General features: G+C 42.2%; 2 protein-coding genes across 2 annotated transcripts in view; one reads left to right on the top strand and one right to left on the bottom strand.

The window, feature by feature from the left end:
- TNFAIP8L3 (TNF alpha induced protein 8 like 3) overlaps window positions 1–25,208 on the top strand; it is a 48,488-nt gene extending 23,280 nt beyond the window's left edge. Inside the window, exon 2 of the mRNA XM_049812883.1 lies at window positions 22,193–25,208. Coding sequence (XP_049668840.1) covers window positions 22,193–22,755 — 563 coding nt within the window. The 3' untranslated portion in view covers window positions 22,756–25,208. The remainder of the gene's footprint in view (window positions 1–22,192) is intronic.
- The window catches only part of AP4E1 (adaptor related protein complex 4 subunit epsilon 1), a 320,304-nt gene that overhangs the window by 267,676 nt on the left and 26,181 nt on the right, over window positions 1–26,447 (bottom strand). The gene's annotated exons all lie outside the window — the stretch shown is intronic.

The raw sequence follows: 26,447 nt of genomic DNA, 5'->3' as shown, positions 1-26,447 counted from the left end.
ATTCCCCTGCTAATAAATTAGGTCATGGAGTTACATCTGTCTCCTCGCATAACCTGAACACCATAGGCGCTACCATGGAAGTCAATGTTTTCTGTGCTGCACTGTTTTCTGCAGGTTTTTTAACACAGTCATTATCAAAGAATGAAGAATACAAATATAAATGAGCCATCAGAAGTTATAAGCTTTGAAGTTCTGTATAACAACTGGTCCTAAATAAAAGCAAGAACTTAAGCACCACCAGCAGCAGTTATATGGACAAGAAAGAAACCTTTCATGTAGTGAGTACCTACAGAGAGACTCCTACTGATCACCACCACATGAAAGGATACCAAAGAGGAAACGTGCGAGACTTCAGTTGTGTGAGGTTAATACATTATCTACTTGAATCATGAAAAAAACAGATGAACAAACACAGGACGCTGGGAAGTTTAAAAAAAAAAAAAAAAAGTCAGCCTGATTTAATTGGAAAGCATCACTTGGCTGGCTTCTTTAGTAATTGTTGGAAGCCATCCCAACTCTTTATATATTTAGAAGTGATATAATTCAACTCATAAATAATTTCTTAATAAGCAACAGCGCTTCCAAAGTATGTGATTTAATCCTGCACAGTTTATGAGAAATAGGACTGTTCCCTTTGTGCTTCATACATTTAGAACATTTTATGACAACAATAATTTTTCCGTTGTATATTTTAGAAGTAGCGTATCCCAGTGAATGCATTTGGTATCCTACAAAATGACAAAGACTTTGGACAGTAGGTAATAACAAATGCTGAAGCAATTATTATTGTCAGTCCTATGGTGTCACAGAGATGAAATTACAATATCATTAGGGAAATCTACATAAGTGTATGCAAGATTAGACCTGATTAAAAGGCAGTCTTTACTGCTGAAAGACTAGCAAAATCTAGTGGTGCTGTGTTGTCATTAAGAATGAAAAATTTCCTGAGAAAATTTAAAAATATGTGTGTGTATATACATATTTATGCATACACACACACACACACACACACACACACAGGTTTTTTGGTTTGCGTTTGGGTTTTTTTTTTTCCAAAAGGACACTGAGTCTACAAGAGCAAGGTCAATATCAGCTCTGTAAGTTTGAAGAGGAGCAGAGAGCTGGATTCCCTATTGCACAACAGAAAAACCTCACTTTTTCAGCCAAAATCTATGCAGCAAAGCTAATGCAAATGGCAGACACAGGAAGAAAGGGCTGTCTGACTACCTGGGAGACTGACAGGAAATCATATGGAATTTTATAAAAAATACACGTATTTCCAACAATATTTCAACCAGTCAACTTTTTCCATCAAAACAGCTAAATAGTAACATTTCTAGCTTATATTAATGCTAGGGTTAGCCCATAATTTACGAATTTCCCTGTTCTCAATTGCATCAGTAGATACAGCCATAATATTTGCTGAGTCTTAAGTCTCTTTAGGTCCAGAATTATTATTGTTCCTCAGTCAACCTATTAAAAATAAATCTGATGAGGGGAGTGCTCCCTCGCTTAGTATAGAACTGTACCGGCTTATCAGTGTACACCAGAGGATTTAGCTTCTTATTTTAAAGAAGAGCAAAGAGTTTCAGAGGCTGGATCTGTACCTTGGGACAGGAGATACAGGAAAGACCACAAATTCTTTTTGATTCAGGGGTTATGTTTTTCTATGACTTCAATGCAAATTTCAGCAAAACCCTGACTCATCTTTGGAATATTATTCAGGATGGCTATTAAACATTAGATTGCATGAACAGGATTACCTTAGCATGGGCAAAAATTTAGGATGTATTTGGAAAGATGGAGAGGGGCGGGGATCAAGATTTTTTAAAATTTAATTTCACACTAAGGTCTGTTCATTTTACTCACAACATACCATATAAAATGACAAAGCTATTTACATGAATAAGTTTCAGCAGGGCTTGGCTGTGAAATCCCTGGCTGTTAAAAGAAGCGTGTTTTGATTAGTTTCAACTTGCTTTGGGTTTAAAAAAAGTAACAAATAGTGCTGAAAATCAGCAAGGTGCCAAGGCTGGCAACTGGGAGTCCCCTGAGCCGCCAGCCATTCTAATCAGGGTACCGCTGAAAAGCGCCGTTTTGAGAGCTGTTCTCTGGCAATGGAGAAAGAAACGGTTTTTCATTCATTTTCTTCCCACTTCAGTGGGTTAGTCAGGACTAACCGAGTAGAATAGGCTCATTATTGTAACTGTTCAAAGGATAAGGATTTTATATTTTTACATGGAGGTGGCTTTGCTGGTCTTGCTAACCTCTCGCAGTTAGTTAGGACTTCAAAAGCGTTACTTTGCTACACTTACCACTTAGATCATTCAGGTCATTTCTGTACATCTCAATTAGGGAAAGCAGACCAAACAGCTTTACTCTCTGGAACTCATTCATGAACTGTGCTGCAACGTAATGTTGCAAATTCTGCAAGGAATCAGAGGAAACGTTTTCCACTGAATCATTTAAAGGCTCCACATAAACATGTCTGTTACCATAAAATTTAGCTAAGCATTTTCCCCTCCCCAAGTAAACATTAAGTCTGAAACATTGAGCCAACAGTGGCCATCTGAAGCTGCAAGTCCAACAATACAGCAAAAGGCAGCAATTAAAACTAACTGACGCTTTGGGAATTGCTATGATTACAAAACACTTCTGCTGGAAAATACCACACTCTATACCGCGTCAGAAGGAAAAATGTAGTTGTGAAAGGGAAGCAACGACCCTTCTGAATTTGGTGCTTTACTTCCATCTTATCCCAAGGGTTGCATCTATGAGTCTGTTTCCCATGCTAACGTTCCTGTACGGATTACTTCCCAGCAAAGGAAATGGCTCCTCTGCTGTGTCAGTGCTCCGAAGGTACAAAAGCGCAGAGAATGGCCCATTTGTTAGAGTTGGTGCAGCCATTGTATCTGACCTGAGGAAGCCAAGAAAGCAGTGCTTGAGGGACGGAAGGAGGTCCTTATGAAAGGTACCTTCTTTTATGAAAGACACCTCATTGAGAAACCTCATACTGCCCTGTACTTACCTGCTGAACAAGTAGTACCCAAAGCAGTCCTTGGCCACGCTAACTTTCCTCGGCCCCTAGAGCGATAGCACAACTCCTTCCTACGGCAAGAGGAGCTGAAGCTGCAGTGTCATTAATTGTAGTCCCGTGTTTGATGAACAGTTTCCACCTGTGCACCACTGCTGCTACCGTACGGAGCCGCACAGAGAAACCTGGCCTGAAGCAGGGAGGAGAGCAACGGAGTGTTTGCGTGTCTCCTGAAAGATTACTGTAAACCAAGATATCTGAAAGAACATTGCTTTGTAGAAGGGAGGGAGGAGGGAAGAGTCCATTTAGCTTGCACCTTTGAGGCGGAAGGAAATAAACCAGGTATGTTTTGCAAAGGGGATGAACAAAAGAGGAGGTGCTGCTATTAATGCAATGCAAAATGTCTATTAAACAGCAAAGAGCAAGCTAATGCACTCTGTGTTTTTCAGCACTCTCCATCTAATCTTTCCTCACCCAAGTAGAGATGTGTGGTAGATTTTCCAGGTCAAATGAATCCCTGCAAACAGCTGGGAAAATAAATAAAATCGACGTTTTATAGAAATATACCCTTGTCACTTAGACCATACTAGACATTGTCAGAGGTCTAAAGTGGCTTTGGCACGGGTTTTTATTTGAAGACGAAAGTCCTTTTTTCTTGTATAGCAAAGAAAGGGGAAAAGATTACACAAGCAGGACTTGAAGAACAGAGTGTGACTATAGTTGCCCGTATTTAACCAAAACACATTAACTAGCATATGTGATAAGAATGACAGCCAAGAAATAACATAGAACTAAGAGTTCCAGAGATCTTATAAACCATGAGAGCTTGGTAGAAGTAGCCTATAATATTTCAAAACTTTGGGGGTTTTTAGTTATTCACTGCACACATTTCTCCATCTCTATCTCTGAAGCTGTTGTTTCATTTACTGCTTTGGTGACCTTTGCCTCTTCGTTTCTGAAGCTAAAGCAAAGATAATGCCATTAAAAGTCACTCCTAAATCTAGCCATCGACACAAGTAATTTATATTCCCATATTCCAGATTAAATGCATAATTATTTTATGGAAAAGAAAAAAAAAAAAAGAGGAATGAGGCAAGAACAGACACTCTAAGATTTCAGCTTGTTTTCTGTTTGAGAAGTTGTCATAGTGAAAAATAAACATAACTAAAAGAAATCAGAAAATAGTCCTTCTCTGCATTTACTGATCCAGTCCCCAGTCTGGAGATGAGAAAGAATGAATACCTTTTGAATTCAGGACATTAATTCAGGCAGTAGCCACCATGCCATGCATGGTTATCCGCTGGTAGCTGTGGGAAATTAGAACAATAACACCAGATAACCTGTACAGAGATGATACAGTCTGAGAAACATGATGCAGGGAATCTCAAAAAAGTACAGTTGATTGGAGTACGTCCCCTTTAAATAGTAAGGTCCCTTTAAAAGAATTAGGTAAAGAGAACCTGCTGGGAATTAAGTCACTCTTGGATGGGAAACGGTTGGAGTCAAAGCTAACTATGTCATGGAAAGTGGGGAAGCATCTTTGAAAAAATAACCTCCCTGTCTTCACACATGACATCATGATTTTACCAGTTTAGGCCATTATCACTGATATCAGTAAAGACTTTCTTTCATGAAACACTGAATACAGCAAAAGAATTCTCATCTATGCAAAAGGAGGTAGAATCATGTCCTAAATCTCCTTGTTCATATGCAACCTTAGGACCTACAGGTATTTCAGAGGCAGATCCTCATACAGCAAATGCTCCTCCACAAGGTAGCATTTTCTTTACCTTTATAAAGAAAAAAAGGGCAAGTATTTTCTTTAAATAATTTGTTTTCTGCAGTTTATCTGAGCAGATGTCTAGATAACTTTTTCTTACCACAACATCTTGGCCACTTATTTCAATTTTTGTAAATTTCTCTTTTGAAAGAAAACAAAGGAGAGCTGCCTCCAAATGCCTATAGTTTCATTGATTCTTCTATCAATACATAGGTATTAGATAATGTTTGCTTTTTAAAATAAAGAACTTTTATGTGTAAAATAAGAACGTAATCAAATGACACTAAAAGAAGCCATTACAGGCATATCCAAATTAAGACATTCAAGTGTACACTTTTAAAATATTGAAATACGCTACATTGCTTTTATGGTGTTCATCTGGTTTTTATTCTAGAATAAAGCAGATAGCTGTAGAATTGTCAAGCACCTCTAGAATTTTACAGACCATACCCATCACAATGTTAATGAAATTTACCAGCTTCCATTTGACCACTTTACAAAGCAGTATAATTATTACAACTACCTAGTTTAAGAAAATCGGTGCTGTCCTGAATAATTCTTGTGGCGTGTCATCACATTTATAGGCTTGTGTTTATAGCACTAATATTCTCACTTAAGCAAAAGTCACTGGATATAAATCTCTCTTCAGTTACTGTCTTAGGATGTATCCTTTGTGTAAATTGCAGGAAGAAAATACATCAGCCAACCATGAGCATGAACATGGGACCACAACGTTGGCAGTGACAGCTGACTTGGGTTTTTAACCCACTGTTCCCATTTGTCAGAAATCTTGCAAGTTCTAACGCACTGCTTGGATTTCTAGGCACTCAATCACTGTGTAAGAGACAAAGTTCTGGCATTTAGAGTTTTATTTCTTTGATAAAAGCTTTCCACAATAGATTTCTGCGTGTATTAAAGTCAAATAAGTGTCCGCTGATGCAACATTACACTAGCACCACTGGGCTGCACTTAATGAGAGTTCATGTAGTGGGAAGCTAGTCCGAGAGGCTCACTGGGGTGCCCATTTGCTGGAAGAAAATGCCATTTTATCATAAGCATATTTTGCAGTGGGGGAATGGTTGCTAAGCATGCTGGAAGGGTAAAGCTTCTGCATGTGTTTTCTCTGGAAGCGTGAGTGTATCTAATATTTGGGGAGAGAGTATTGAAAAGCAGCGAGTGGTAAATCCTCTTCAGGCTTTAGGCTTAGCGAAAGGACAGACAGACAGCTGACTGATGGGGAGATGCCGGTAGCATCGCTCCTACAACAAATCTTGAGACCTGGAGCTAGGGAGGGCCCAATGCTGCCAGAAGCTGCAGAAATGCAGGTGAGGAAGTTCACCCCAAAGGCAAAGGGAGGCCTGAGTAGTTAGCGCTGTGCCAAGGGGTCCTCAGCAACACCGTCAGGCCCAGAGGAAGAGAACAGATTGCTGAAAAAAATCCCCATTCAAATAGACTTGGGTGGGGAAAAGGAAAAAAGAAAAAAAAAAAGGCATGCCAGCTCTTGAGTTTGGCAGCAAAAACAACCCCACTAAGGTGAGGTCAGCTGAGTTACATTTCTGCTCAGTTATTTGCCAAGGGACACTTCAAATATATTGTAGCGTGGGGCTTAATAACATAACACTAGCAGCTCAAATTAGCATTAATTAAAGTAAAATAAGAATAAACAAAAGGGCTCCTCTTCCAGACCTTTCATGTCGAGTAGGTAATGTGCTATGTCTCTACAGGGAGGACTGCAAACTTTCTCTCTTTTGACTTAAATCATCCCGGGAGGTTTCCTTAAACTAATAATGTCTGTTAGTAAAAGTTAAATGATTTATTTTAGAGTATCATTCAACCTGATGATAGAATTTATTTAAATGTTCCTGCAAACAGTTTATTCCCTATGAGCGATATAGCAATACCTATGTTCCGAACACAAACACTGGATTATCCTTCTCTAGGCTTTGTGGTGCAAACCCGTAGGAAACTCTTGAAATTATTTTGGTATATGAAATAATAGTAATGAACGACAAGTATACAGTCATTCCTTTTTAAGGCTCCAGTCTCCATTTAAAAGCATACAAAGGTTTGATCATTTGATGGAAGGGTCTCTGCAGCAGCGATTGCTTTCTGCTCATCGTTTATGTAATTAGATGTGAAAGTCCCTGGGCTGTGCTATGGCAGCTGCAGGAGCACAGAGTAGGAACGACAGATAGATGTTGTTTCAGGAAAAGTTGAACCCTAAAAAAAACCCGCATGAACATAGTAGTCTTATTTCTCTAGACAAGCATATGATAGGGATTGTCAGACCTTCCTGCTAAAGGGAATTGGACCAGTCATCAGAATTGGGGTCCAGGTGGTCTGGCCCATCCCTACCTGACAAAGTCCCCTTGGGTGGATTGCCCATACACAGCAGCAGTACAGACCAGAACTGTTCAAGTCCCTCTTCAAGAAAGGAATTAACGTTTTTCTTCATTGTAGAAAAAGTTGAATGGGAAACACGAGATTGGGCAGAATCCAGTTTGTTCCTACAGGACTGGTGAGAGCTGAGCAAGAAGTAGGTTTTGCCATGCTTCTTCAGGCAGAACAAGCACCGAACCCAGGAGACCCTTAGAGCAGGGCTAAGAAATGCAAGATTAGCTCTGTAGGAAAGAAAGATTTAAAAAGCAGTAAGAGGAAACTAAACAGTGTTTCCCCTCAGGCAACTGCTAGACTATCTGAGGAAGCACCACAGGGTGTTCACTCCTTGAATACCACGTCCAATCCAGGAGAGATAAGATGGGCCTAAACTCACCTTTGGAAACTTTCTTGATCAGCCTTGAGAAGCTGCCTATGCTTAGAACGGCTCTGGAAGGAAAAGTAGCATGCTGGCGGTTCTGTTTCTTCTGCATGTACCACAGACACTCTAAAAATTCATGCTTAAGATGAAGAAACTGCAAAATCGACCAAATTACCTTCAGAAGCAGCAGTTGTTTTGGTGGAATGAATTTTTGTTCCTAAGCACAATTTTTTTAGCAGAACTGTGGAACTGTCTATTACTCTATTACCATTAACCAGATATAAAGGCAGCAGTTTTGTTGGCATCTGAAACAGCGAGATGATAACAGCATGTGGGCTGTGCTACATTTCTTTCTCTTAATATCAGGGTGGGCCTGACTCAGTTCATGTGGAGTCTCTCTCTACAGACTGTTGCTACTGCTGTGTTCAGAGATGGCTTTTCTGCATTGTCCTGGATATTCAGCCGGATGCTTTCAGGACATGTGTAGGTATCAGCACAGATAAACTCATTACACATGTACTCAGAGATTTCACAGAATTGAAACCTCATGGGAGATGGCACATTGTGCTTATCTGTATTTATCGTTGAGGCTTATCCTTTCAGGGTTTTCTTTAGGTAACATAAAGGCAGTGGGTTTTTTGATTTTTCCTCTGCAAATTCAATCCTGACTCCATATAGCTACAATATCATATAATGAGGATACATACATACATATATGTATTATTTTTAAAAAAACCCACAACACACTGCTGTTACTCACATGCCTCAGAATAATGATACAGACCTCCTAAGAACTGTCGTGGCCATTTCAGTACTTTTCCACCATCTTTTCCATCTCTGCTTTCCTGAAATAAAGAGTTGCACTTTGAGTGAACTTCTACACCATGGGTGGTTACAGCTACTGCTGTTAAACTGTTATTAGAGACTCCCTGATGACAGAGAAAGCATCCCTGTTATCAGGATATTCCTCCTGGCATGATATGTTTTGCAATATGTATACTCACAATGAACAACATAAAAGTACAAAACCAGATTACCTTCATTAGCATTTATCCTCTACAGGAGCTTTGACTGTAAGATATTATTTATGCTACTTCAGTCAGTTATATCGCTGTGAAAGTATCGACACCATGCTTAGCACTTTAGTTTAAACCCATAACAAGGAAACCATCATTTGTAGTCTCGTTTCTCCTCCCTTTTTTCCAGTATAACCTCAGGATTTTTTTCACAGGGGTGGAAGCCATCACATATTCCTTTCTTAGTATTCTGTGCATCTTGATCAGATGCTTGACTGTCTTGATCGGATGCCTGACCTGACACTGCAGATGAGCATTGCAGAGCAGATCACCCAAAGGATATATTAAAGTCCAAATCAGGCTTCATCTTAAAGGAAAGCAGGGTTATAGATCACATCTGAGGCATGAGGCAACATCTGCTTTCTTCCTACCAATAAATCCCCAATCAGATGCACAAAAACTTCTAAGAGATAGAGAGCATGATGAATCCCAGCTGCATTGACCAGCATTAATTTTTCCTTTGGTCAAGAGTTTTCCACTTAGAATCTGGGTTGGCCATCTCCCCGGCAGCTAATCCTTCTCTAGAGGCAGGAGGGGAGAAGCAGAGGCAAAAAAAAAAAAAAAAAGTCAAGGATTCCACACAGCCTAATATTCTGCAACTGTAAAAATCTTCTTCTTCTTCTTTTTTTTTTTTTTTTTTTAAATAACCAGGCAAACAGTAAAGCATTGTTTAAAACAAGAAGTAAACGGAGACTCTTCTAGTTTTGTTGTCCTCTTTCGGGAACAACAGTAAACAGGTGTAAGCAGACTCTAAGTAGTCATCTTTTTTGCCTTTTCAATTTCAGCTTTGCTGTTGTTAAGAAATAATTTTCTAGCACATTCAGACTGAAAACAAGACATTGATTTCACCCTGGATCAGTTTAGATTTTTCTTGTAAAGGCATGCAAAGCACCAGTGTTTGTGCATGGGCAGCTATTTCAGTATAGCACGTGCTTAATCTGTTCTCTGTTGAAGAAGGGAAGAAAACCCTAAACTACAAGGAAAAGGAATTTACTCATTCGATTGTCAGCTAGGATAAGCAGGTGACATTTAAGATAGAAAAAAAATATTATTATTTTAAACTTGTAACATCATTTGTTCATTTATAAGTATACCATTGAACTCATTGAAGATGGATCCTACAATGGAAATTCTGATGGTTATAATCAAACAGCAAACAGGGGTTTTTTTCAGCAAGGCCATAGTGGGATTGTCCATTAGAAGTCTCTAAAGAAATCTTTAAACTTTTAGTGGGGGAAAAAAAAAATTACTTCAAATGAGTTAACAGAAGCCAGAGCAGGCACCATTCAGACACTGATATTATCAGCAGCTCTTACTCAGAAAGGGAGGATGCCCTCAGGTCTTTTATGGACTTGCACAAGCAACATTTCCATCTGGTACTGCTGCGGTGTTGTAAAGCTGCCGCACAAAGCATCAGCTAATTGGAGCTGGGCAAAACAAAACTGTCTGCTTCAAATGGCAATGAAATTCTCACTGCCACGTTTGTGCGGGCAGAGCACGGACCTGTATCCTGTGACCTATTATGGTAAGTGAAATGTAATAGTTTAAAAGCTGGGTCAGAAAAGCTGCTAGTCTCCCCACCCTGCAGCGGGGCACGGAGCAGAACGCAGCGCATGGCTACGTGCGGGGGCAGAAGGACACGGGGCGAAGAGAGCAAGGGATGCTCTGCAGCCAGTAGGCAGAAGGAAGGTCACTAGGACGGCGAGTGGTGAATTAATCGGGAGCATCTTCTTTACCCCAGGACTTCACAAGTTACAGTAACTCTTCCAGATTTTTTTGTAGTCCTTTTTTCCCTCCCAAATATTCTTAGACTAGGAATTAAAATTTTGGACTGCACTTAGTGATCCATCAGGTGCCTTTACAAATCTAGGCCTTTGCATCGACGGAGGGAATGAAAACCGCTACAAATACACAGACATAGGTAGCACCCACGTACCTTGTAAGTACTGATGCTGGGACGTACAAAATATTATAACTAGGCATGACTCAGGGTGAGAGTTCAGAAGAACATCTCTTTAGTAATCGACTTGCACATCTGCAGAGTCTGTTCTATCAAGAATTTGGTTGGTTTTTTTAGTGAGGGGGGTTTTTTGGTTTTTCTTTTGTTGTTTTGGGGGGGATTGTTTGTTTGTTTAAGAACACTAATCAGTCACAGGATAAGGCACACTTTAAACTCCCTTATGCCCCTATCGAGCCCTCATGTTGCAGCAGGTTTGGCATCTTTTGTTTTCTTTAGTGACAGTCAGGTCATGGTCCTACTGTTCCAGCTGTATTCTAGACATAGCTGTGCCTATTTGTTGGCTGCCAAACAGCAGGTCCAAAGGTGTTATAACCTGTAAGCCCTCATCTTCTACAGCCCTGTGACTAGTAGCTGATTTGTAAGCATTAACCAGCATCTTCAAAATATGTCTTTCTTTTAATCAATTGACTCCCCCAAAGCACATAAGCAAAGAATAAAAATGAGACAATAAATAGTCTACGCATAAGGTTAATTAAATTTTCTTTTCTTAACACTTTTAAATATATTGTGATCACTCTAGAGTGTCTGCTCCTGACTTTGAAAGTTACTTGCTGTCAGACACTTCTTGCCACTACTGTCCTCTTCATCTTCCCCTCGTTTGACTTTCTTCTCTGGTTTAAAAAGAGCTTGGAAGCACGGCTGGAGTTAATCGTGAAGATTAACAGCTCCTCTGGTGGTCTGTTTAGGGACCCACAGTATGTTTTTCCAGATGCACCTGATCTCTGCAATTATTTTACTCTCCTTCTATCCATCACCTTCTTAATTCAAAACCTAGTGGTCAAACAACCAAATACCAAGGTAGTAGAACAATAGCACACTGTGTTCATAAAAAAAAAAAAAAATCTCCCTCATTTGCCAGATGAGCAGATGCCATTAACTGAAATCAATTCCGAGCTTAACCAGCCTGCTTTTCCCCTCCACCCCCCACTTCCCTTGGCCTCTTCTCATTTGCACACACACGCTGTTTGGTGTTACCCCTACCCATCCTGCACTTGCACTCTTGTCAGGGTACTCAAAGAATTTCAAGCAAAGAAGGCTAAGTAGTATTGGCAGCGGGGGGGGTGGGGGGGGTGGGGGGGGGGTGGGGAGGGGGGATGTTTTTAAAAAACAAGACAAAAACCACACAACAAGAGTGAATTGCAATTTTGCTTCCAGTCATTCCCCTTCTGTGGGACAAGGTGGGCTGTTTGGGGTGAACCTGAAGTGCATGCTGGGGGATGGTGAAAAGAACCGTATGCTCTGCAGAGTTGCTGGTGTAATTCTGCAGGGATGCGGTGCTGGAGCTGCTGAGCCCCATCCTCTGCCTCTGGATGTGGCAGAGCTCAGCCTGGCGCAGCTGGGGAGCCCACTTGGTCAGCAGCGGCTTGACGCCTTCTGCAGCTGCAGCCTGTTTTGGAAGTTTTTTCACCTTGACCTGGTTTAGCAGAAATACATTTTCGCCCCTTTGCTTGCAGCTTCACGTTAAGCTACAGAGAAATGCCATCTTGGAGCTTCACAGCATCTTTGGACCAGCTATCCTTGGGGTCCTGATTGCTTGCTTTCTCATGGAATTTTGTACATCCCTAGAGCGCAGACGTAGTTATTTTTCATGCCATTCTTAATATATTAGAGTCAAAAATAGCATTACTCTATGTAAAAGGCAAGGACATTATATCTCTGGAGAAAGGGCAGTGTACTGCAACAACAAGCAACTTCAAGGCACAAAAATAAACCCTCAGAATTTTCTTCCTGAGGAGTAGAGAAATGGGGGCAGGGGGGGAAGAAATCAGCGAACCAGTACCCCCCAACAGCCTGTTTCTTAGCTGCACTTTATCCGTTTAAAGCACACATATTGCGCAGAGGCCTTGTTTAATGTTTTAGGGCTGATACTGCCAGGCCTTGCTTTACTAACAGCATATTATTATGTTCCTATTGGGAAAGACTGGCTTCTGCATGCTTAAGAGACTTCTGTGGAAGAAACAGAAAGCATTTGAGCTACAGAAGCACAAGGAAATCTGCACCTCCTGTTAACCAGGAGCAATGACTGGGGTAATTGCCAAGCACCAAGCCCACAAAAGCACAAATGCCTCCATAGTCCTCCCCCTCCCCTCACCCGACCAGAGGAAGGCATGAAGGAATACACAGAAACGCTTATGCATCCTGACCAAGAATCCAAGTCATTCATGAAATCAGACTCCAATCCCCCAAGATCTGTTGCGAGTGTCACAGTGTTCAAACATTCAAACATCAGAAAAAGGGCATAGCTGCTTTTTCTTTTCCAGGCACCAAATCCCTCATCTATGCCAGGAAAACACAGCCAGAGGTTGAACCAGGAGGTTTGCTTCTGGGTGGCTGCGAGTCAATACTAGAGCACAGATATCAAAGATACCATTTTTTTATATGGAAAGCACCTGCCATATAGTTGTACACTCTCTGTCCTGGCTCCATTTTCTCTCTCCGTGTGGTCTGGGGAGGGGGGATTTGTTTCGAAGAGGCAAGGGAAGAGACTGAGCTGTTACTACATTCCCGGAGCAAGAAAGACTGTGTGTACTGAAAACAGAAAGCTTCAGCAGCTTCAAGTGAGGCGATTCTAGCTGCTGACATCCAGGATGCATGGCTATATCCCTCATGCTTCGATAACACAGACTGGATTTTCTATGATTCAGTGCTTGGAATATTTTTTTTCCTCTTCCGAGTTTTTGCTTAGAACAGAATCTACCAGTTTGGAAACCGATCATAAAGTAACACTGCAAGCAAGTTCTACAGGTCATCTACGAAGAGAAGTTGCTACAATAATTGCATCTGGATAAAAACAAGATAGCTGCAAGATCCTCAGAGGTTTCTCATGGCTTAAGAGTCTCAGTGGCAAATAATACTTCGGCAAGAAAATCCTTTCTTTTCTATATAATTATTACTTTCGTGTGGAAGAATGTGATGGTTAAATCCTTTTAAAGAAGCCTACGAGGCTTTTTTCCTTAACAAGATAATTGGTTTATCATTCATTATATGCCTGATGCTCCCCCAGAGACTCTGTCCCATCTAAGCAATAAACAGTTCCTTAGCACATATCAAAGAACTCATTACCTTCCTGTTGTGAAAATTGCATAGCCAGACATTAAGAGAAGCATAATTTTCCTATAGAGATAATAATTATTTGGCTAATTAGATATTTTTGCTACATAGTCACCATGATACCTTATTTTCATATGCAGTGTCTTTAAAAGGAAGATGTAAGAACTATGGTAGTTGTGGAGAAGACAAAGGAAACTAAACACAAAACATTTCAGAGACTAAAGTTAAACTCTTCAACAGTTACTGTCCAGGATTTGCTATATAGCATATAATAATAATAAAAAAAAAAAAAAATCACTAGCAGTTTGAAGGCCAAAAAATCCTAACTAATTCATGATGTCCCCTATTGCCACCAAAGCGTTACCTGCTGGGTTTTGTGAGCTATCTATCTGTGCTTACCCAAGATCCTGCTGTAGTATTTTGGATATGTCAGCATGCCTCTCCACTCTAAGACTTTTTTCGACCAAAGCTAGAGGTTAAAGAAAACCCCACTAATAAAATCATAAATACCTGTCTCAAAATACAGGAACAGGATCAATAGGTCATTGCAACAGGTAGCAACCAATCCTCCTGCATTCCCATTCCCTAAAGATCAGCCCAAGCAATGCCTTGGTCTATTATGACTCAATCTATTGCAAATACCTCCCTTTGCTGTCAGTGTGCAAGCATTTTGTCTTGTGGTGTCAGGCGGAGTTAAAACAGCATTTTCTGGAGTAGGGATGTTGTCCTTTCAACGTATTTTGCACTTACTATCAACAAAATGAGCTAATATTGAAAGACTTTAAACCTGTTTATAAAATACAATGGTCAGTTTATCAAAACCTCTTTTAGTTGTACAGTGAAGTTTAAAAAACCCCAAACACCACAGTAGTTTACTATCTCTCCTGGCAGACAGACTTACTCATTTCTGTAACACCTGAGCACTTTCAGGTAAGAGCAAAGCCTTGTTCGTACTCCGTGTGTGTACCTCAGGGTGCCGCGTAAGCAAGCTCTGCATTGTTTACACTCGCCACCAGTTGCCAAAAGTTAACCAGAAGCGTTTGCTGCCTTGGCAGAGCTTCCCTGCATGCTACGACATGGGAGGTGCAAAGTTTAAACTGAACGCTTGAAAGCCAGTCTTCAAAGATACCATTCCCTGTGCTGCAGCCTGGTTTAGATTTTGGCTCTGATCTGTGTTACCAGATTAAAAAAAAAAATTAAGAGCTTTAGTAGCCACTTTCAGAGGTGACTTCGCTGCTTGCGTGTGCCAAGCTCCTACTTGGCAAGCTAGACCCCAGGGCCGGGTTGTTAGCAAAGCTGTTGCTGCCTGGTACCACTGTTTGGTTTGTGGCACAGGGACACAACGCACGGAGATGATCCTCACTGAGCCTTTTTGTCAGGGAGGGGTTTCCTCTCTCACAAGCTGGATGCGAGTTTTCAGGACATGACTGAGAGTAATGTCTCATTTGTAATGTCAAATAGCAGCCGTACAAAATCACAGCATCGTGTCAGCTGTGCCGTATAATCAAGGGAGCTCTTGTGAAGGTTTCCACACCGTGGGCCAGTTTCAGCCACAGGACAGTCCTGTTATCCAGACACCACTTCCCAGCTACTGCTTTTAGACACGGGAGAAGAATACAGTGGTGTAGTGCAATTCCCGGCCAGCTACCGGAGGTAGCGGGAGAAAAGCTTAGCCAGCCCCTTTCTTGGCAACTCCAAGAGAGCTGATGGAAACTGCAGCTGAGCTCCTCTCCCCCTGGACATCCTCTCTGGAGGCATTACCGAGATGAGGACAACAGTTTAACCACTCATTCTGCATTGCTCCTCTTCTCTTTACAGAAGGGGGTCCCCTGCCTACCACCACCTCTGCCGGGTATCGAAAGGCACACTCCAGTATGTAGTAACACAACACATTCTTAGTAAAGTAAATGCCAAATACAAGCCAGCTGCTGAAATAAGACTATCATTAGGAATCTCCAGTTGCTAGATTCCCAGACAGTACTTTTTTGCAATATGATTGCTGCTTGTATAAAGCACCAAAAGGAAAAATGGTCTTTTTTTTTTTTTTTTTTTTTTTCCATTCAGTCATGTTCCCTCTGTAAAGGGCTGTTGCTGCCATTTCCAGCATGTCCAAGTTGTGCCTTCAGACGTTTGCATATGAGTACATTCTCCCAGGATCATATAATTATCAGTCTGTAATCTCCTGTTCCACTACGGAAATGAGCAACCCTTTTATGTTCATAGTAACAATTTAGAAGTGTTAAAAGTTTGAGCGCTGGGCCCCTGGTGCTTACACATGTTTAAATTGGCCCTCCCTGAAAGCTGATATATTCCATCTGTTCTATTGGATTTCTTGGCTTAAAGTTATTGGAAACACTGAATGTTTCTTCTGCAGTGATCCTGTAGCTGTCCAAGAGTAATACACACACTTAGAGCTAGCTCCCTGGCTGCTCAGCACTGAAACACTATGGGAGAAGTGCTTTTAGTGCACTTTTTTTCCTGTCTGCTTTTAGAGCTATTTTGAAATCCTGAGTTCTGCAGTTCACTTTCCTAATCGATCTTATAGCATGTAAGCGATACTTAAAGGATAAATAAAACACACGAGTTTGCAGGCTCATTACCTCTAAACATTTTCCCTGAATGCTGCAAATTAAGCAACTAAATTTTTTTTTATTTTTTGTTTTTCTACATTCTCCTTTCCAAATCTGCACTAGCTTTTTCTTGTCCTTATAGCTTTACATAACAGCTTAATAAAACTCCCTGCTTTTATTTTCCTCAAAAGTTATTTTTGCTTTCTTAACTCTTTATGTCAAGAAAAAGAGACATTACAGGTAACTCCAGGCTATAATGAAACAAGCTGCCAGTCCAGTAAATTATCAACACCAGCAGCAATGCTGGATTAACCGTTCATATATCCACTGCTCAACTCACTGCTCAACTGCAAGTGCTTTATGATACAGCTTGCCTCATGCCTTCTCATTGGCATTCCCAGACTCTCCAGGCTCAGGGGCAGGTTAAAATACACAGGTGCCTCCAAACTGGGTCACACAAATCATTACAACAGCACATTCCTACAACAGTTTTCACAACCCAGCTACCTCGTACCGTAGCAGACTGCGAGAGGGTGCCTGCCCCTTGGCTTAGCCCATCTCCCACGAGCCTGAGCAACTGCTCGCAGCTGGAGGGATGCCCACATTTCCAGCAGCCTTGCTGACTCCTTGAAGCCTGCCTTTTGCTGCAGAGGCTGCACTGCATTGGAAAATTGAGGATTCAGGAGTATTAAAAATATTTCAGCTTCTTCATCATCTTTCCTTTCCTGTGTATTTCCCTCTTGTTCAGTTAAGATTGAGCCCTTTGCTCACTTACGGTGCAGCCGGAGCACGGATGCGGGGACCTTTTCCGATTCCCATCACCTCCCATTCCTGCCAGGCGGCAGGAGCCCACCCCACACGTACACCGCTTCACGGTGGCTTGAAAACACAGCCCACCACCAACTGCCGGGAGGTGGGATTGTACTCGCAGTGTAAGTGGGAGATAAGGCACACAGCTCCACGTGTGACTCACTTGAGACCAGGTGAAGTCAATGGTTGAGGTAATAGATTTCCTAGTACAAGCTGCAGCAGACGCTACAGTAACAGCTCCCGGCGTCAGGTGTAACCCCACAGGCGTGACAAAACCAAAGACATTCCTTTTTACCCCTTCTCTCCAAGAAAGCCTGCTACAATTAAAAATCCACTGGATGAACTCCACAGAAACTCTTCAGATTAACTCCTACTCTCTCCGTTTTCACCTGTGAGGTAGCACTCCCTCCATAGCTCACTTCAACATGTCTTTCAGCTGTTTGCCAGGGGAGAAAATATCTTGGCTGCAAAACTTTGTTAAGGCTTTAGACTAAGAAGTGGCTAACCGGCAGGGAAATGGATTCACGTGCTCGGGGGGGTTGTTTCCACGTCTGCGTAATTGCTTTCAGAAAACGTCCACCATGCTCTCTCCTGGGCATAGCGGGAGCACGTTCTGGTTCACTGGTTCTGCCGTGGGTTTTGTACAGAGTGGCTGAATGGATATTTACATGAAAATAGTATTGCTGAGCATTTAGTTCTAACCATTTTGTACTTGGTACAGCCATCTGGAATCAAAATATTTCGAGAATATTACAGATGCTCGAACATTTTAGTCTCAAAACCTCTCAAGATATAAAACTCTTACATCCGCTCTCTAGAGTTGCCAAACTTTTTCCACGCTTCTATTATTAAGCAACTCTGTTATTAAGCAATCCTGTTATTAAGTCTAGTGGATGCGAGACATCTTTGTCATGTTCAGCACTGCGTGCCAGAAGCTGGGCTGTCGCTGGTGGGGAGTGGTGTCGCATCCTGCCCGCAGGACTGCCCGGGGAACTGGGAGCCTCTCCCCTTCGCCCTGCCTGCAGCTGGGCGCGCGCCCGCGCCGCTCCCCCCTCGGGTACCACAGCTGTGGAAACGCAGGGCTGAGGAGTCGCGTTTTTTGAGGGATGGAAGATGGCTGTGGGATCAATCCCATCGCAAGGGGCTTTTTCCATACGCAAGTCTCCAGAAGGCAGGGAGGGGGAGAGCAGATCTGAAGGCAGAGCTGGTCCTTAACTTCAGTAAAAACTAAGATGTCAGACTTTCTATAATGGAAGCTAATCATTACCCAGCAAAGCGGCACGCTCGGAGGTTGCTTTTTCATTTTTAGCTTTGGCGTAATGTTCCTGAAAGCTAATAGCATCTATAATGTTGCTGCTGATTTGTTTTGCTGTATGAAAGAAAGCAGAAAATAGAATTGCTGTATGTGGGAGGCGACGAGGTATTCTGTGTAACGAGCAATGTGCTGCAGTGAGAAAAGACTGCCAGAGTAGACCTGCAGTTCCCATGAAAGCCTGAATTTAATCATGTGGCTAACAACTTGTGATCTTTGAAAGGCAAGGCATCACCTTCGTGTCTGAGCACTACGTGACTTTTGGAGCCAGGGATCCAAATAATCAATCCAAGCAGTCTCTCTCACTCCTTCCATGCTGTAAAACTGCATGCCCTGAATTTAAGCAAAGCTGAGCATAGCCCCTTGCAAACAGACCCCACGCCATCGTCTGGGCTGCACAAACGGGTTGATGACTGCGGTCCGCCTCCTCCGTGCGTTGTCTGACCCCACCAGCGGGCGCTTGGGCAGCTGGAGACCACGGCTGGGGCTCCGCAGAGGCCCGAGCCCGGCGGCCAGGTTGGCAGCTTGCTAGTGCAGCTGGGGTGCACCAGGCGTCCTCCTCCCTGAGCTTCCCGGCGGTTTCCCAACGCGGTGGAGGAACCACGGCAGCACGCTGCAGCTTCTGTATTTAGCACAGAGCACCACCGTATGCACAAGTTTGTGCTGTGTCCCCATCAAGCACTACCCTTCCCCACCGCAGCCTTGTCTGCTTGGTACAGTGGACCGGGAGAGAGCGCACGGCAGTCGCGGTGGTGAAGCTAATTACCAGCTATTACAGATTTTACAATACACAGAGCAGCACGAATCGTGGAGGGAGGGTGCACAGAGTAGTTGGATCTGCCTGGTTTTTGAGGGCTCTGAGCACTCACGGCTGGCATGGCTTAGGTGCTAGATTAGAGATGCCGTGGTGAGACAGGGTGGAGAGGCAGGAGCCCGACGTGGCGAAGGGGGCCACGGCAGGGATAGGAGGCGTGAAACCGGGGTCCTGGTTCGAGCAGAGGAGAGCAAGAGGTACAAGAGGAGGGGGAGGATGTAGCGTTAGGGCCTGGTAAAGGAAACTATAGAGGAACAGGGAATACAGCTTCTAGAGAAAAGTTGAGTAGCTCCCATGTAATAGCACATTTCTTCATTTTGTTTTACTCTTAGAAAGATGAGAAGGAACTCAGTCTTATGCTGTTACATAGCAGATCCCACACTTGGAACTTGCCATGGAAAAACACTCCAGCCTTAACGTTCAGTTAAACTCAGCCTGATGCTCTCTGGCTGCGCTGCCCTTTGCGTAGCTTGTACCTTTTGCTAGGAGCTGCGTTACTGTCATTTGAGGTACCAAACCCAAGAACGTCACAGGGGAAGAAATCCATCTTTGAAGATCACACTCTGTTCAGTTTTGTGGATGAGAGCCAGGACTTTGAATACAGGAACATGCCCTTGAACCACGTTGTTGGGCTGGGGTTTTTTTTTGTGCCAGACAAACCTCACTTCTGAGAAGCTTATTGGAAGCTTTTACGTGCTAATTTAGCATCAAATTTTGTCTCCCAGAAATCACATAGATGGAAGGGCATGTGCATGCTTGTGTGCTGATGGTTGTGCTGGTTCTGGCTGTCCCACAGACGCACTGGCGTACCAAAGGCCCGGGACGTGCAGTGGGGCACGCGGTACTTTGCTAGCCACCTCTTTCTGTGGCTACTGCCGGCAACTGCCGGCTTTGCTTCGAGCTGCAGAATTGCAATGGCTCTGCAAAGCTCTCCCTGCAGTGGAGCTGAGCACAGCGGGAGCCAGCTTGGTTCTCACCCGGTGAAAATGACACGGAGGCTAAAGTGCCATGAACACTAGTAAAATTAGTATTCTAGAAATCCACCATTATTTTCAGGTTTTGATCAAAACAGATACTGAAGAACTACATCCACTCCATTAATAGCAAACACTTACTACAGAAAGAGACAGTAATATTAATCTTCCATTGTACTGTGTCAAATGCACAGAACTATTCATCACGGATACTATTTATATACCCATGTACCACTAAGTGAAAGAATGCTTTCATCCTGGTTTTATCATTTCTAGATTAAATCACAGTTTTTCTATTTCCCCCAGTCAGCAGCTCAGCCCCACGGTTTTCTCTCCAAATGACAAGCAATTCTTTTAAGCACTTTGAATTATTTTTTCCAGGTGGTGATTCAGTTGAAATTAAATGTTACTCTTTCGTATTGCTCAGTAGTACAGCTGTAGCACACAAAGAAGGATGACAACTTTAATAGTCTAGCGAACTTGAAAAACAGGATTTCAACAGAAGACTGTTTAAATTCAGAGCGTTGCTTACTCAAAGCGAGCCCTGGCCCCCAGCACCCCTTTTTCCTCAGACGAGGACGTAGGGAGCGTGAGGAGGAAGGAGAGGCTGCGGTGAACCCACGGCACGGACAGATGACGGCCGCGCAGCGGGGCGACGGCGTCTCGTGCCAAAGAAAGGGCCTCCGGAGCTCACCCAACCAGCCTAAGACCCACTCGGGCTTCAAAATCAACTCGGCACTGGAAGCTTTGGGTTTTACTGTTATTTTTAATCTCCTAGTGGTTTGATTTCCCAGCCGCTGGCGAAGGACACGGTTACCTCCATCGCCCTTGCACCAGCCAAGGCTCTGGTCTCCCCGTGAGCAGAGCGAGGTCCCCAGCTGGCAGGGGAAGACAGGCATCTATCTCCGTTGCGTGAGCAAATGTCGAGAGCAGATGTGAAGGGAAGGCGAGGAAGGCATCCCGTACCGAAGAGGCCACTCTGCCGGCGCCCAGCACTCACCTCGCTGGCTGTAAGCCCAAGTATACGCACACTCGTCACCGTTTGGCTACAGGGATAAAATGCCCTTTGATGCAACAGAGACTTCACTACCCTAGTATTAAACTGCATGATTACTTCATATGAAATCTTTCCGTTTCCTTTACTTTGTCCATATAGGGTCAGTTAAAACCCACCATTAATGGGAAAAACAGAAGAAGGTCAAATTAATCTCTACCAATAATGATAGAAGCTCACTGGATAAAGTCCAGCAGGAGTAGCCACATGCTCAGGTGTTATGCTGACTGAAACTTGCACAGATGGGTAAAAGAAAAAAAAAAATCTGAGATAGTTCCTTGATAAATGTAGAGGAAATAGCTCAGGTATTTTCATCCGGCAGGAACCACAAGCACTGAAGCACCAACGTTTTACAAAAATCACATTCTATGATTTTGCAAATTGCTAACAAATGGGACAGATATCATTAGCAGAGATTAAAGCAAATACATCCACACTTCTGAATCTGCTTTATTAGCCCTTATCCGAGATGCTGCTTCGTCTAACGGTGGAACAACAGTGCCTCCTAATGACCAAAAGCGTAACTCTTTCAGGTTCATGCATTTATTTGTCCGTATCTCATTTTGCTTGTCTCTGATAGCTTATGTATTATTTCGACTACAGTATCTCAACGGATCTCTCTGCCAAGAAAGCTTTAATATTGACCTTCAAAATTAAAATACTACTAAAGAACGAGCATAGAATATTTTGTTCTTAGTTTGTAAGCAAAAAAACCTCAGTGACAGTAAGACCTGAAAAATGAATGTCTGAGACCCCAACGATACCTGGAAGTACAGTGCTGGAAGTGTTCCTGCTACTGCAGTCATGACTATATGCAATGAGCAGTGATACACGTAATGTCTCAGTTAAGCACACAGGTACTACTTCTCTTAACTGACTGTGAAAATTATTCACCAAAGAAAATTAACATTTTCCCTCTTCTCTGCTATTCCAAAACAGGTCCCGACTGCTTCAGTTCTAAGAATCTTGCACTGCAAGCCCAGAAAAAGATCCTGAGTAAAATGGCAACCAAAACCATGGCTAACATGCTAATCGACGACACAAGCAGTGAAATCTTCGATGAGCTGTACAAAGTAACAAAGGAACACACAAGAAACAAAAAGGAAGCCCATAAAATTATGAAAGACCTGATTAAAGTGGCAATAAAAATCGGGATCCTCTATCGAAACAATCAGTTCAACCAAGAAGAGCTGGAAATCGTAGACAAGTTCAGGAAGAAGCTGAACCAAACTGCCATGACGATTGTCAGTTTCTACGAGGTAGAATACACTTTTGACAGAAATGTTCTTGCAGAACTTCTGAATGAATGTAAAGACCTTGTGCACGAACTAGTAGATCGACACCTGACACCGAGATCCCATGGGCGCATCAACCATGTCTTCAATCACTTTGCAGATGTGGAATTTCTAACCGCCCTTTACAGTCTCGATGGGGATTGTCGGCCATACCTCAAAAAGATCTGCGATGGCATCAACAAACTTCTTGACGAGAAGGTCCTTTGAAACCACGCTCAAAAATAAGAAGCCAACCAAAAACTTCTCTCTAGAACCCTTCATGAGCCATGGTGAGCAAGCAAGCTTCCTTCCCACCAGTCTCTTGCTACAGTCTCCAACGGGGGGCCAGAAAGCGCTCACCAGGCTCATGAGGAAGTAGAAAACTTAAATTGGAAAGCTATCAATTTTAATGTTTTGTTCAGATAATTCAGTGTTCTCCAAGGAGCAGAGTGAACAAGGCTGCTGATATATATTGTTGGGGAACAGAGTGCTATACACCATGATCTTACTAGCTTTGTGTTCAAGGCTGAACACGTGAAAAGAAAGTAAATTCAAACGCATGGCTATGTAAAAATAGACAGGTGAAGGCAAAAGAGCAACGCATGGAATTTACCCCCAGGCCCTTGGTGTGTATGTTTTTATCATTTCCACGCTAACTGAAACAGCTTAGACAGCAAGTGGGGCTGTAATGGATTAAGCTCACTCCTTTCAAACGGATCAGGAATCAATATGAGAAGGCATCTCTGATTTTACATGGTATTTATGTCTAACAGGGGAATAAGAAATAATACAGCGTAGAAGTAGGAGAAAATTTAAAGAACTGCTCTATGAAGCAATATTTTCATTAGAGTTTAGTTTTATACGTGCTAATAACAGAGAGAAGGTTTTGTTTTAATTTTGAAAAGCAGCTTAGCGCTTCAAGCTCAAAGGTAACCAGAAAACTAGATAAAGTAGTACATTAGGTTCCCCACTCTCAGGGTTTGTGTATTCAGTAAAATCAGACAAGTTGAGGCTGAAGGTTGTGCTGCTGTTTGTGCTCTTACTGTTTTGCCTGACAGAACAAAATACTCTTTGAGAAGATTGTGAAATTGCAGTTGTGAAGAGAAGCATGACTAAGACACCAATGGAGCAACAAGGTGACGCTTACATCCCCCAACCTCAAAATATTCAGCCTAGATAAACCTCTCGGTTTAACATGTCCATGATGTTAACTTGTTCCTACAGTAAAACAGAGGTGTGATAAAAAAAGGTACCCCATCCACTATGCTTGCAGTGCCATCCAAGTGTAGTATATCCACAGTGGTCTTAAAAGAACAGTCTTAGTGACTCTGGTGAGCTTCATCAATGATTTTTTGTTCGGAATGTTTTCAGTGACTTTTTTCTTTCTTTTTCTAAACAAAATATACTGATGTCTTCAAACTGAAAATATTTTGCAAAGAAATACTGGTTTCTGTACAGTTTTGTTAGCATTAAGGGGAACAGGAACAGAGCAGATACACCAGCGTGCCACCTGCAGAATCTTGCAGCTGGGCAGGCGCTGACTGACCCTAAGGAAAAGAAGTATGTTTGGAAATCTCTCCTCTCCCTGCCCTCTACATCTTATCCTCCAGACTCACCTCTACCTACCGACACTTCAGTATCATCCGCCACCTCCTTTTAGTTGACACAGATAGCAGACAACCCCATTATCTGGTGGTAACACCTTCCATATCCCGTATATTATAATACAGAGATGCACATACTTGAAAATTGACAAAGCAAGAAAATACATATTTGAAAGCCATTCCTCTCTAAGGAAAACGTCCAGTGCTGATCACTCATTACTTCAGGATAAGAAAACTTAACGTTTCTCATTTAAACTCTTAAATACAAGGGGGTAGAAAAAACTGCTCAAAATTTTATTATTCTGCCTTTCTTCACCGCAGAATAACTGTATTTTATCTCTTGCAACAACAATTTTGACTATCACACCTTTATACAGTTGAGAATACACATACCCAGATGAGGTATACGCTTGGGTTGTGCTAGATGGACTTCTATCTGTTCCCAGTGAACTCATTTTGGAGCACAGTAAAAATGGCAGCACAAGACATTAGCAGAGCAGTTCGTTAACAATGTAAATTTTCCCCAGGTATTTCCTTTAACCATAAAAAGTATATTTAGTAGCAATGAAAGTGGACAATTCCTTTGCAACACCGCACAGTAATAAATACCAACATTCGGGTTGGTATTTTCATCCATTCGCAGAGCCATACTTACATGCACCATCAGCTGCATTTTTTCCAAGCACGTACTTGTCAATTAATGCTTTTGAACAGTATTTATTGTATCAAATACTCCTGTCCCAGTGCACATGTCAGATTTTAAGTGTTTGTTTCACTTGTGGCAAACAAATTTAAGTTCTTTTTTTTAAAGCCAGAAAAAGAGAGATTATTCAACATTCCAGGTGTCCAAAGGAGAGGGATATTCTGTATCTGTGACTTTCTTTTTGTGTGTTGCAAGTATCAATATTCAGATTCTGGTATTTTAGACACACCAGCTGAACATCTGTTGCTTTATTTATAAATCTGAGTAGCCTTAAGGAAAGAGAGTGTTTTCAAGTATTTCTCATACTTGCATATCCTGTATATTCATTGTTTACTTTTGTACTTGTAGCTTGGTATGTAATAACATTGCTAAAATATGGGCAATGTTCAGGTCACCTTAACTATATGATGTATTACCATATTTGTGGATTAAAAATGTGTGATTACTGCCCTTGTTGTTTCCTTTTGATTTATTTATTCTACCATCCAATGTAAACTGAAATTAAGCAGTAAGAGGAGGGAATTCATGTAACCTAAGTTTTGTCACCTTCAACTTCTGCAACCTTAGTGCTCTTTGATGACCAGATTTTGTGAAGGCAAGAGGTAGGTAGATAGATAGTTTAAAGGTTTAAAAGAAAACTGGAAATCCACAGTCCTGTTGCATCACACATAGGCAACACAAGCATGCATCAGCAGCAAATGAAATTTCTGGTTTTCCACAAAGTTCTCAAGCACTTGAGCTAACAAGTGACGGGACTCAATGTGTTTAGTAGTGCAGTTCAGCCACCAGGCTCGGAAAACTCCCTCACAAGCCATCTGGAGGAAATAGCCCAGGCTTCTTGCCTTCAGGTACCGGCCTCTCCTCAGGCTCAGCCTGAGCAGCGCCTAGAACGTACACAAGCAGCCTAAGTCAGGGCCAGAGCAGATGTAACATGCCAAGTATGATCTAGCTCTCTACAAAGCACCTTCTTGCAAAAGTTTTCCGTGACGTACTTAGCTCAGTTTAGCTAAATGTGATTTAAGTTAGACAGAAGACACATCTCTGACAGATTCCAAATCCCTGCCCTAAACATGGAGATGCTAGAACCTATGCCAGAATGTTTAGCAACAGCAAGCATATATTCTCCTATCCTTATTCCCAGAAAAGGCAAACAGTTTTGGCTGAAAGAGCTCAGGATTTGCAGACAACTCACACGGCAATTATACTGGAAGCAATTAAAGATTGGCACAAAGAGAAAACTGCCAACTACCTTAAAATAAAAGTTTAAGGCAATCTTCGTAAGTGATGTTTCGAGCCACGCTGCTGGTAAAACATTGCTGTCAGGTTAAATTTATGAATCATACCATGGCAGGACACAATATTCTTTGCTTCATCGCTGCCAACTTTATTATATCAAGTTAAAGAGAAAAAAGTTAATGTTCAGGAAACTCTCGACGGAGCGACCACTTTGGGCATTGTAATGAAATTATACATGTACCACAGAACAGCACATTGCACTTTAATAGCTGACCCTGAAGAGAACCAAGAGGTAAAGCACAATTAATTCTTATCAGAGCAACAGAAATGCAAAAGCAAGTCTTAACTGGACAACTTATCAAACCTGCAGGTTTACT

Source organism: Accipiter gentilis, chromosome 10 (assembly GCF_929443795.1).
Source record: "Accipiter gentilis chromosome 10, bAccGen1.1, whole genome shotgun sequence".
Classification (NCBI taxonomy): Eukaryota; Metazoa; Chordata; class Aves; order Accipitriformes; family Accipitridae; genus Astur; species Astur gentilis.
Note: the sequence above shows the minus strand (reverse complement) of the source record. Positions and strands in the feature narration are given on the sequence as shown.